Consider the following 12,557-nt stretch of genomic DNA (forward strand, 5'->3'; position numbering starts at 1 on the left):
CTGATTTCAAATTTTGGCACAAGGCCAGCAATTTGGGGGGGGGGGGGGGGAATCGATTACATCGACTCCAGTGCTCAACTGATACTTATTTAGTCAACCCTGAAAAGTAGGCCCCAGCAGAATTTGAACTCAGAATATAAAGACAGGCAAAATGCTTATTTCTTTACTGCCCACAAGGGGGCTAAACATAGAGGGGACAAACAAGGACAGACAAAATGCTGCTAAGCATTTTACCAAGCATGCTAACGATTCTGCCAGCTCACCACCTTAAGCTTTGAATAAATACTTCTTCTCTTCTTCTTAATCCTTTTTTTGCCCCTTGTAGAGCATAGGATCTCAACAGTTATTTTCCACTTTTTGTGGTCATTGGAGTGTTTCTTGGCGGCTTCCCATGTCAGGCCGGTGGTTCAGGCCGGTGGTTCCGTCCAAAATGCTCCTTGACGGGATTTGAACTCAAACCATAAGATGTCAGAATAAATGTCATAATGCTTTTTGTCCATTTGCTCTAAGCACTATTGATTCTATCAACTTGCTGCTTTGGCATTACAATAATAATAATAATAATAATACTCTTTACTCTTTTATTTGTTTCAGTCATTTGACTGGCCATGCTGGAGCACCGCCTTTAGTCAAGCAAATCGCCCCCAGGACTTATTCTTTGTAAGCTTAGTACTTATTCTATCGGTCTCTTTTGCCAAACCGCTAAGTTACGGGGACGTAAACACACCAGCATCGGTTGTCAAGTGATGTTGGGAGGGGGACAAACACAGACACACATATACATATATACGATGGGCTTCTTTCAGTTTCCATCTACCAAATCCACTCACAAGGCTTTGGTCGGCCCGAGGCTATAGTAGAAGACACTTGCCCAAGGTGCCATGCAGTAGGACCGAACCCGGAACCATGTGGTTCGTAAGCAAGCTACTTACCACACAGGCACTCCTACGCCTATGATGATGATGATAATGATAACAATATTAATAATAATAATAATAATAAATACACCACTTCTGAATTAAGTACTCTTCTCTTTATGTCAACATGTTCATCCCTATGTGTGTGTGTGGTGCGAAAATTATAAATAACTCACAGGCAAGGAAGAGAAAAAGAGTACTAGGTTACACACTCAGAAGAAAATAGAAGGAAAAGTCTTTAATGCACTTCTAGAAAAAAAAAAGTGGAGAAAGAAAAGAGTAAATGTGTCTCAGTTGTATGGTCACTGCATGGCGAAATGACCGGGAGTAGGAAGAGGTCACTAGAAGCGTGACTGGCAAGGGGAACAACTCTGTAGGATAACTGAAGCATGGGTAACAAGTGAGACAAGTGTGAACCTAGCATACGTGTGTATGAAGTATGTGCATGGAGCTTTAAAATTCTCCCTACACACACATACACATATGCATGCACACACACACACATACATACACAGGCAAGCAGAGTGTTATACACAATCCATGACCATTATCTTAAGACAAATTGTGTGCTGAACATACCGAGGTACAAAGACAAGGACACCATTAGATCTGAGCTGAATCACAATAGCTTCAGCAATAACGTCTTCCTTATTTTTGTCTAAAGATTTGTCTTTGAAATATAAAGCTTGGAACATTTTCTGTGAATCACGTTGAGCATTCTGTGCTGCCTGAAAAACACAAAATTGTTACAGTTTAATTTAATTTCTGTATATTTTTTTATTATGGTACAGGGAGAAGAATAAGGGAGTGCAATGCACTCATAACCTTTATAAGGGGTCTCACGACGTTAGTAGGAGAAAAATGGGGACAAAATCCTTTCAATTGTTGTTAAGACTTGCTCCAAGTTAATCTTGACAATTTTAACTTACAATGAAAAACATTCCACCACTACCATCGTCGTCATCATCATCATCATCATGTTTCTAGCATTGGCACAAGGCCTAAAATTTGGTACAGGATGTTAACTGATTATAGTGACCCCAGTATATGACAGGTACTTTCCATTAAAGGAAAAGTGGCCCACAGTGAGATTTGAACTCAGATCGTAAAGAGAGTGAAAACAAATAATGCAATGCATCTTGTCTAATTCTCTTATTCTGCTAAATAACAAATTCTTGTTTTGGTAACATCAGAGATGCAGGTAGTCTACTTTGGTCACTGGACAATACATACAAATAGGGATCAGGATAATGCTGCAGCTGCAGATGATGATGATGATGATGATGGGAGGTTAATGACGTTAATAATTATGGAGCAAATTGTAAAATTGTAGTGGTGATGAAGATGACAGTGATGATATTGGTAATGATAATTATGATGATAACAGTGGTGATGTTGACAATGATAAGGATAGTAGTAGTGACGACTGTGATGATGATGATGGTGGTGGTGGTGGTGGTGTTGAAGGAGGATGTATGTCTCATTCTGCTCCATGTAAATGATAGCAATGATAATGATGAGGATGATGATGATGATGGTGGTGGTTGTGGTGGTGGCAGAGGTGGCAAAGGAGGGCATATGTCTTACTCTGTGCTTCATGTTAATGTGATCGCAGAACTTCTGCAGTTCTTCATTGCCGGGTAGCTTGTAGTCATCAGGACCTTCCCCAATCGCTGACAAGAGTTGATGATGGACCTCAAAAAAAAAAAAAAAAAAAAAAAAAAAGAACAAATATTAAAGCAGTAACCAAAATAATTTACAATAATTCATTTCAAAGAGACACAAAAGCTGTGAAACTAAGGAATCACGCCAAAATTTTAAACATTGGCCCCTAATCTAAAATTACACATCACTGTCATCGAAGAAAAAAGACACATCAGTTAATGTAGTTACGTTGTGTCCATAATATAAGACGATCATGAATAGGGCTGATTTAGAACTAAAAAACAAGGATTTCTTTTCTGTCAGCATAAGACCAACTTAAGTAGAGGACCTCATGGATTCTTGCGATTTGTAAAAATCATTGATTGAGACTAATTTTTTAACCCTTTTGATATCAACCTACCTGAGACCACCCCAGGTTCTATGACATAAATTTATTGTTTTAAAGTCGACTAAATTATAATCTTCCTTCAAAATTTGATGCTAATTTGTTCAAAACCTAAGCTTAATAATGAGAAAGTTATTTTACTAAATACTTCATTATTTTAAGAATTAACTGAAACAAAGGCGGCATATTTGACAGTAATATGGTAACAAAAGGTTTAAAGAATCACAAATAATAAATCATCAATTAGTATATGATACTGATTTATAAGACAGGGACCAGGTGATAAATTTAGGAGCAAAGAATTGTTATTATATTGACCCCCCATACATGACTAGTAAAATTTAACCCTTATATTTTCAGATTCCTGTTTTGAAACACCCTATCTCTTTCATTTCATTTCAAAAGTAATGTAAAATACAGTAAAATAATTTTGTCATTATGAAGTTCATGTTTGGAACATATCACTTGAAAACAGGAAGATTGTACTATAGAACCAGAGACAGTCTTAGGGTAGATTAGTTTCGAAAGAGTTAAGTATTGGTGCCAGAGATCCTTGTAAATTACAAGAAGTAAAATTAACTGAAGCATCACAAATAATATTTTCCCTAAATTATACGATCAGTATTTGTTTGTAAGGAAGACCAAACATGATGTTGATAATCTATAATTTGAACTCATAACTAAGACACAGAATAGAACCAGAAGTTCTACAAAGCTTAAAATACCTCTTTAGATCTTCTTTTACTGAAATATTAAATGATATAAAAATCTAATTAATAGCAACATGAAATATTGGTTTCAAAATATGGCACAACACCAGCAAGTTGGAGGAGGGGTAAGTCAATGACATTAACCCCAGTACTCAACTGGTACTTAATTTATTGAACCCGAAAGGATAAAGGCAGAGGTGACCCTGGCAGAATTTGAACTCAGAACGTATAAACAGATGAAATGCTGCAAAACATCTTGCCTAGTATGCTAAGAATTCTGTTAGCTCACCACTTTTGCAAAATTAAACATTAAATGTACAGAATCATATTTAGAGGAAAGAGATTAGATGAACTTACAAGGATATCAGCATATCTGCGAATAGGTGATGTAAAATGTGTGTAGACATCCAGAGCTAATCCATAGTGAAAGAAATTATCTCGATTTAAAGAGCCAGTTGAAAAATATAGTGACTGGGGCATTGCTAACACTGCCATCATTCGTAAAAGCTGAAAACAGACAAATAAGAAAACATGAATTAATATGCAAACATCAGGGATAGTTGCTAAGAGGATGAAAATGTATGACAAAGTGGAACACAAGTTAGTCACTCTTGTAGTCAATCATGTAGAATACAGAGGTGTCTTAACTAATAATTGGCATACATAGGCGCAGGAGTGGCTGTGTGGTAAGTAGCTTGCTTACCAACCACATGGTTCCGGGTTCAGTCCCACTGCGTGGTGCCTTGGGCAAGTGTGTTCTACTATAGCCTCGGGCCGACCAAAGCCTTGCGAGTGGATTTGGTAGAAAGAAACTGAAAGAAGCCCGTCATACATATGTACATATATGTGTGTGTGTGTGTGTGTGTGTGTGTCTGTGTTTGTCCCCCCACCATCACTTAACAACCGATGCTGGTGCGTTTACGTCCCCGTAACTTAGCGGTTCGGCAAAAAGAGACCGATAAAATAAGTACTAGGCTTATAAAGAATAAGTCCTGGGGTCGATTTTCTCGACTAAAGGCAGTGCTCCAGCATGGCTGCAGTCAAATGACTGAAACAAGTAAAGAGTACTAGTGTCATCGACTGCAAGAATAAAGGATATGCTCCACAAAGGAGCAACTATAGAGGTATCAATTTGATGGACAAGGTTATGAAAGTAACTGCAAGAGTTATTGCACAACAGATTGAACAAAGAGTAAATTTGTCTTGCAAGTTACTTGGTAACCCTGCCGGTGCTGGTGCCACATAAAAAGCATCTATTCCACACTGTGAAGTAGTTGACATTTGGAAGGGCATCCAGCTGTAAAAACCATGCCAAAACTGACCTCGCCAGTGCTGGTGCCATGTAAAAAGCACTCAGTTCAATCTGAGGGGTGGTTGGTGTTAGGAAGGGTATCCTGCCATATAAACCATGTAGTCTGGGGTAGTCTTCTACCTGGCCAGCTCCTGTCAAACTGTCCAACCCATGCCAGCATGGAAGGCGGACACTAACGGTGATGAGGATGCCGTTTAGGTTTTGTTCCTGCAATGACTTGCACTGATACACTTTTCCTAGTAGGACAATGACAACAGATGTTCTCACTAAAAAGTCAGAACAGTCTGTCTATAATTTGGTGACCTGAAAAGGTCTATGACAGGGCACTGTATTCAGTAAGGTGGTGGTCAGAAGGGAAAGGAGATGAATGGTTTGTGAGGGTCATGCAAGCCCTGTACAGATATTATGAGCAAGGAGAAAGTTAACAATGAATTCAGAAAAGAATATAATATGCAGGTAGGTGTCCAACAGAGATCAAGTTTCAGTATCCTCTGGTTTATTATAATTCTCTAGGCTATAACAGATGAGTTGAAGACCTGCTAAAACGAGGCTGAAGATGATGAGTTGGGGATAAAATCTAATGTTTGTTAAAAATGAAGCAGTTATGGACATGATGCAGTCATCATCATCATCATCATCCTCATCGTTTAACGTCCGCTTCCCATGCTAGCATGGGTTGGACGATTTGACTGAGGACTGGTGAAACCGGATGGCAACACCAGGCTCCAATCTGATTTGGTAGAGTTTCTACAGCTGGATGCCCTTCCTAACGCCAACCACTCAAAGAGTGTAGTGGGTGCTTTTATGTGTCACCCGCACGAAGGCCAGTCAGGCGGTACTGGCAACATGGATAAAAACATGCCATGTGTCATCTTTGTTATCAAGCAACAATCAGATTTCTCATGAAGCACGAAAACTCAATCTTCAGAGAGATCAGGCTTAAATTTTGAGAATTTATTTCCCTTTTGTTTGAGAGTCACAATTGCCGTTGGGCTTTCATTTTCTTTCACCAACAAAAACACAAATTTCAATACGTTTAGAATTGTTTGAATTATTCAGTACACCATCACCTGCTGAATTATCTAAATTTATGACATTGGCCCACTTGAGTTGCTTCCCTTGGCTAACATTTTTGTAATATAACAGTAAATAGGTCAGCATGTGTGGGTGGGTGTGTGTATGTGCGTCTGCTGGTGTACATATCTTTATTGTTTATCTTTTACTTGTTTCAGCCATTGGAGTGTGGCCAAGCTGGGGCACCACTTTGGAAGGTTTTGGTCAAAGAAATCAATTCCAGTAAGGTACTGGTGCTTATTTTATTGTTCTCTTTTGCCAAACCACTAAGTTAAACAAATCAACACCAGCTTGCAAGTGGTAGGAAGAGGGAGGGCGGGCAAAAAACACAAACACACACATACGTATATGTGTCTATAGCACAGACTTTCACACACTTTGTTTACCAATTTCACTTACAAGGCATTGGTTGGCCCAGGGCCACTTGCTCATGGTGTTGTGCAGTGGGACTGAAACTGAAACTACATGGTTGCAAATCAAGCTTCTAAACCACACAACCATGATTGTGTATATGTATGAATGGTATGTATATGTGTGTATGTGTGAATGTATGTATATCTGTATGTATGTATGTATGTATGTAAGTACTGATACGTGTATACCTGATGGTCTTTTACTCATTTTAAATACAAAAGATAAAAAGAAAAAAAGAAGGAAAAGAAAACTAGTTTCACCTTGTTGAAGTAGATGTCATTAGGATCAACACACCTGTCGAGAGAGTCACCCAGAGATTTATTGGAAGTGGTATCAATGGTAAAGTTTTTCACCTTAGCAAAATCAATAATGTCTTGAAAGAATTCCTGACGTGGTAAAGGATGGTGCCGTAACTGAAAAACATCCAGACAGAAAAAAGATAATTAATGTAATCACAATAAACGATATATTTTTGTTTATATTAGTTCTAATTAAAATGATGACACAATTTAATCAGTTTAAAATTCCTTTCTTCAATAGCCAAGGTAGACTTAACCTGTCATCTGGTTCAACACCATTCCTTCTTCGAGAGAGGCTTTTAGTAAAGACCACACTAATGGAAGTATTTGGACTGAGTCTGTGACTTAATCATCACTTCCTCCCTTTATCTTGACAGTGTTAGAAACCTTGAAAAAAGGGTCACTGATGCACCCCTTTTACTTATAAGTCATAACAAAAAGGTTTTTTCTCTTTTCATATTTATAGTAATGTGTGTGTTGGCACTCTGTTGCTTACGACGTCGAGGGTTCCAGTTGATCCAATCAACGGAACAGCCTGCTCGTGAAATTAACATGCAAGTGGCTGAGCACTCCACAGACACGTGTACCCTTAACGTAGTTCTCGGGGATATTCAGCATGAAACAGAGTGTGACAAGGTTGGCCCTTTGAATTACAAGTACAACAGAAACAGGAAGAAAGAGTGAGAGAAAGTTGTGGTGAAAGAGTATTGCAGGGTTCGCCACCATCCCCTGCCGGAGCCTCGTGGAGCTTTAGGTGTTTTCGCTCAATAAACACTCACAACGCCCGGTCTGGGAATCGAAACCGCGATCCTATGACCGCGAGTTCGCTGCCCTAACCACTGGGCCATTGTGCCTCCACTTTTATAGTAATATACACATAAAAAAAAGGACTATGTTACTAATGGCTGTTGTTGTTGTTGTTCAGCCTCTCCCATTTCCCTTAGTTAACTCAGACAGAGTATATATGTGATCAGCGGTGTTCCAGATGTGACCATCAATTGTCATTCTGTTGTTTTTCAGCCGATATGTATCTAGGATTACATTACCAAATGTGTCATTTCTTTGTTGTCATGGTAGGGTGTGATATGAGAGGGATTTATCTGCTGCTATTTCTAGCACATAAACAGGTCAGTGGTTAACAGCCTGTCATAAATACTGGAATGTGTTTCGGAATAACATTTATTAGCCCAGTTCAACTAGCTGTAAATAGGCCGCTTACTGCTAAATACAGCAGAAACTCTGACAATTGACAGGGTTTTGAAACACCACTGTGGCCCTTAATGATATTTCCCAACAAAATTTAAGGTGGATGTTGTGTAGTAGGATTTCCCAGCAACAGCAAACCATAGCCTGGTTTTCCAAAACACTTTCCATTCCTTCCAAGTGAGAACACTTAACAATAATGTGGGTTATTCGGCTTCTAATTTCATATTTTTTTTTACTTGCTTCAGTCATTTGACTGCGGCCATGCTGGAGCACCGCCTTTAGTCGACTAAATTGACCCCAGGACTTATTCTTTGTAAGCCTAGTACTTATTCTATCGGTCTCTCTTGCCGAACCACTAAGTTACGGGGGACATAAACACACCAGCATCGGTTGTCAAGCGATGTTGGGGGGATAAACACAAACATACACATGCACATACAAATATATATATATATACATACGTACGACGGGCTTCTTTCAGTTTCCCTCAACCAAAACCACTCATAAGGCTTTGGTCGGCCCGAGGCTATAGTAGAAGACACTTGTCCAAGGTGCTACGCAGTGGGAATGAACCCAGAACCATGTGGTTGGTAAGCAAGCTACAAATATTAGTTTCAAATTTTGACACAAAGTCAGCAATTTCAGGGGTTGGGATTGGTTGATTATATATATCGATCCAGTGTATGACTGGTACTTATTTTATTGACCCTGAAAGGATGAAAGCTAAAGTCAACCTCAGCAGAATTTGAACACAGGACGTTAATGTTAAGGCCACTGAGCATTTTGCCTGGCATGCTAACAATTCTGGCAGCTCCCTGCTTTACAAAGTTACAAATATTAGAGGTCGTTATCTTTTCTCTTCCACTGTACAAGATTACTCACTGAGAATTAAATTAAGATCATACTTACCAATGCATGGTTAATAAATGTTGAAGATATCTTCCAAGCTACCCATTCATTGGCTAAAATCATGCACTCGGCTACTGTATCATGGACTTCTAAATGCTGAAAGTATGATGAAGTAAAAAAAAAAAAATAATAATAATAATAATAATAATAATAAACAAAAATTTTGGTTATTTTGGGATTGGAAGCTTTTTTTTTTATTATCCAAATTCATAAGTTTGAATTAGTTTCTGAGTCTGATGGCTTATTGTTTTTAAGCTGAACTATTTTGGTGCCAAATTTCATGAGACAGTCCTTACATCATTCCCTCATACCCCCACTCGACTTCTTTATCAAAGTTAGAAGAATTATTTCAGATAAAATCTTGCCAGAGACTGTCTTTCAAAGAAACAAAGAACATTCCTCAACTGCACCAGACAAGAGTTTGGAGCAGTCCTCTGGCTTGCTAGTTCCTGTCAAACCGTCCAACCCATGTCAGCATGGAAAATGGACATTAGATGATGATGATGATGATGATGGTGGTGGTGGTGGTGGTGGTGGTGGTGGTGGTGGTGGTGATAGAAAGAAAGAAGCCATCAATTAAACGGATATAGACACTACACTTTCTCACTTGTAGCTGTTTAGCCCCAGTTTAACTCTGATCTCAAGCAGGTCTATGATCAAAGACATTCCCACCATGACCAACATGTCAGTTTCATATCATTCAACCACTGTAGAGGTCGAATATATTCTTAAGTCCACCATTTCGTCAATCGCAGCAGCTTCCAAGCTTCACCACTAATTCAGTTCTCAACTAAATTGCAAACCGTTAACAGTTTTAAAGGGGACACTTCCTCAGCTACACTTTGGCATAAATAGTTCGAGATTTGGTTCAGTAGAAAAAAAGTTACATCAAAATATCTGTGACCTCAAGTGGGGGCAGTAAAGCAGATATTCATCTTCAATTAACATAAGTCTTTTTAATTTTAAATTAAAAGTATACGTTTCTTAGGCTTAAATGATAGAAAAATGTATGAGGAATGCAAAGTCGTTAGTCGCATTGAACAAAAATTAGTAGAAGAAAAATTATGGAGTGAAATACCACGAAATTTCGTGTAAGAGAGTAAGGAAGTAACGCTTCAGCTATAAGAATAATAAAGAATATATTGCTAAAATGAATGTTTACGCTCTAAGGCGGCGAGCTGGCAGAAATGTTAGCATGCCGGGTGAAATGCTTAACGATATATTGTCTCTCTTTATGTTTGGAGTTCAAGTTTCGCTGAGGCTGACTTTGACGTATAATTTAAAAGATGAGAACTGTAAAGAGTAATAAATTAGAAGAACTGGTGTTCTTTGCTGCAATATTTTAAGTAAAAAAGTTTCTTATTCTTTACTTTACTTGAAGTAATTGTTTGTCCTATACTTTTACAGGTGTAATAACTTGTCCTGTACTTTTCCAGGTTCATAATCTTAAGAATATTACTTTACATGCTCGCATTTTTCCATGTAATAAGTATTGTTTATCTTCAGCTATATTATCTAATGCATCTTCCTTTTTAAGGGGATAGAATATGGTTTCAGGATTTAGCTGCTATTTTCAGCAGTTAAGTAATCACATAGAGGTTTATTCATCAGTTTACTGGTTTGTTAGTTGTTGATGTTTAGCCCAAGGTCACCACTGATTGAATAAAGACGTTCCAATTGTGACCATCCCCAACTTTTGGAAATTCATGATTACACTGCCCGTATCATTTCTGGGGTGTTTTTAAAGACATGCTTGAAGGAGATTTGGCAGTTTCTAGAATCACAACTATATACATAAAAGGCAACTCTTCTACTACCAAAAACAATCACATAAAAAATCAAGTTGTCCTCACTGGGATTTGAACTCAAAAAGCAAAGATCCAAAATAAATAACAAAGTATTTTTTCTGATGTTCTAACAATTCTATGTTAGCCGTAACAACCACAAACACAAAATTATTGGAAAAAAAAGTGATTCCTTTAAGGTTTATCTGTTATCTTTCTATACCTTGTCAATGATTAACTCAGAAATGTTTTTCTCTTCATCAACAACTGGCCGAACTTCGAGGCCATCGAGATCTAGAGCACCCTTTTCTTTCCTCTTGGCTTTCAGTTTGAACGCTATTTCCATAAGTAAGAGGATGGCAATACGAAGTTCTTCAACTCTGTAATGATAATGATAAAAGAAACTGAGTTAGGTCACAGTCATTTGAAATTGGGGCATTGTTTTACAGCAGGATGCTCTTCCTGTCATTAACCCTAACTGTTTCCCAAGTGCAGGATCTTTCTTTCACACATCTTCAAGCACTCAATGTCTAGAGATGATCAGGTGATGACAGGAGAAATGACAACATTACTACTTGTAGCTCATAATTTTCAGAGAAGTGTAAATGTAATTAGCCAGGTAGATACACACACACACACACACACATATTTTTTTATTCCTTTACTTGTTTCAGTCATTTGACTGCAGCCATGCTGGAGCACTGCCTTTAGTCGAACAAATCAACCCCAGCCAAGTATTTATTCTATCAGTTGCTTTTGCTAAACCACTAAGTTATAGGGACATAAACATACAAATATCGGTTGTCAAACAATGGTGGTAGGGACAAAGACAGACACACAAACACACACACACACACATTGGATGAAGAACTGTTTTGGTGGGGATCCAAACAGAAGAAACCCGAAGAAGAGAAAGATATACAAGGAAGACATTGTTAAGTTTGAAGTGAGCATGTTGAATTTTATTTAGATGCTAAATGTCAGTAACATGTAGGAAAACATCGTTTTGGAACCGACATGTCCAGCCAACAGCAGCATGGAAGCAGGGACATGGATGGATGTGTAAATGGATGAGTGGAAGAGCAGACAAACAGAGAGATAGATAGATAAATAGGCTGATAGATAGACTGATAGATAGATAGACAGACTGAGTGATAGGTAGATAGGTAGACGGATAAAACAATACCTTTGGTGTTTGTCTGTTCCTAATGTTTCCAGTTCTGTAATCTTTGCGGAGGCCTCTTCTACAGTAGCTCCATCAGCTAAGGCTTGGGCTGTCTGTCAAATTACAACCACAGTTTAATGCACCATACTATATTGATTTTGAATATTTAAACATATAAACATGTAAACACAAATGGTCATGTCTAGTTCTCGAGACAATGATTAAGATACATTATTTACAATTGACGGATATTTGTCCTCATCTTTGTTGTTAACACATCGTTTCGGCTGATATACCCTCCACCCTTCATCAGGTGTCTTGGGAAATTTCAAACCTCGGTTCTCATTCCTAAGATATTATTCGATTTTATTATTATTAAAATTATTATTATTATTATTATTATTATTATTATTATTATTATTATTATTATTATTATTCAGGTCACTGCCTAGAATTGAACTTGGAGTCTTGGGGTTAGTAGCCTGCGCTCTTAACCATTAAGCCATATGCCTGTGGGCATATCCGTCAAATGTAAATAATGTGAATAATGTACATAATTCCTTATCTCTTAAATATAGAACTGAATGATTTAGATCAGGGGTTTTCAAACTGTGGTCCATGGACCACAGGGGGTCTGCAAGGACAAGACAGGGGGTCCGTGGACAGCAAATACATTTTATGGGCAATTTGATTTTATACATGTTTTTTAATCAAAAT

The 12,557-nt window shown here is 38.0% G+C and overlaps 1 protein-coding gene across 2 annotated transcripts in view; it reads right to left on the minus strand.

Moving 5' to 3' along the window:
• Positions 1 to 12,557, minus strand: part of LOC106871718 (DIS3-like exonuclease 1) — a 37,056-nt gene that overhangs the window by 4,302 nt on the left and 20,197 nt on the right. For both annotated transcript variants that reach the window (XM_014918328.3, XM_014918329.3), the window contains 7 exons: positions 11,862 to 11,953; positions 10,899 to 11,055; positions 8,892 to 8,987; positions 6,738 to 6,890; positions 4,035 to 4,184; positions 2,505 to 2,612; positions 1,497 to 1,645 (listed from right to left, as the gene is read on the minus strand). In XM_014918328.3, the coding sequence (XP_014773814.2) occupies positions 1,497 to 1,645; positions 2,505 to 2,612; positions 4,035 to 4,184; positions 6,738 to 6,890; positions 8,892 to 8,987; positions 10,899 to 11,055; positions 11,862 to 11,953 (905 nt within the window). The remainder of the gene's footprint in view (positions 1 to 1,496; positions 1,646 to 2,504; positions 2,613 to 4,034; positions 4,185 to 6,737; positions 6,891 to 8,891; positions 8,988 to 10,898; positions 11,056 to 11,861; positions 11,954 to 12,557) is intronic.

Source organism: Octopus bimaculoides, chromosome 15 (assembly GCF_046866305.1).
Source record: "Octopus bimaculoides isolate indiv1 chromosome 15, ASM4686630v1, whole genome shotgun sequence".
In the NCBI taxonomy this organism is placed as follows: Eukaryota; Metazoa; Mollusca; class Cephalopoda; order Octopoda; family Octopodidae; genus Octopus; species Octopus bimaculoides.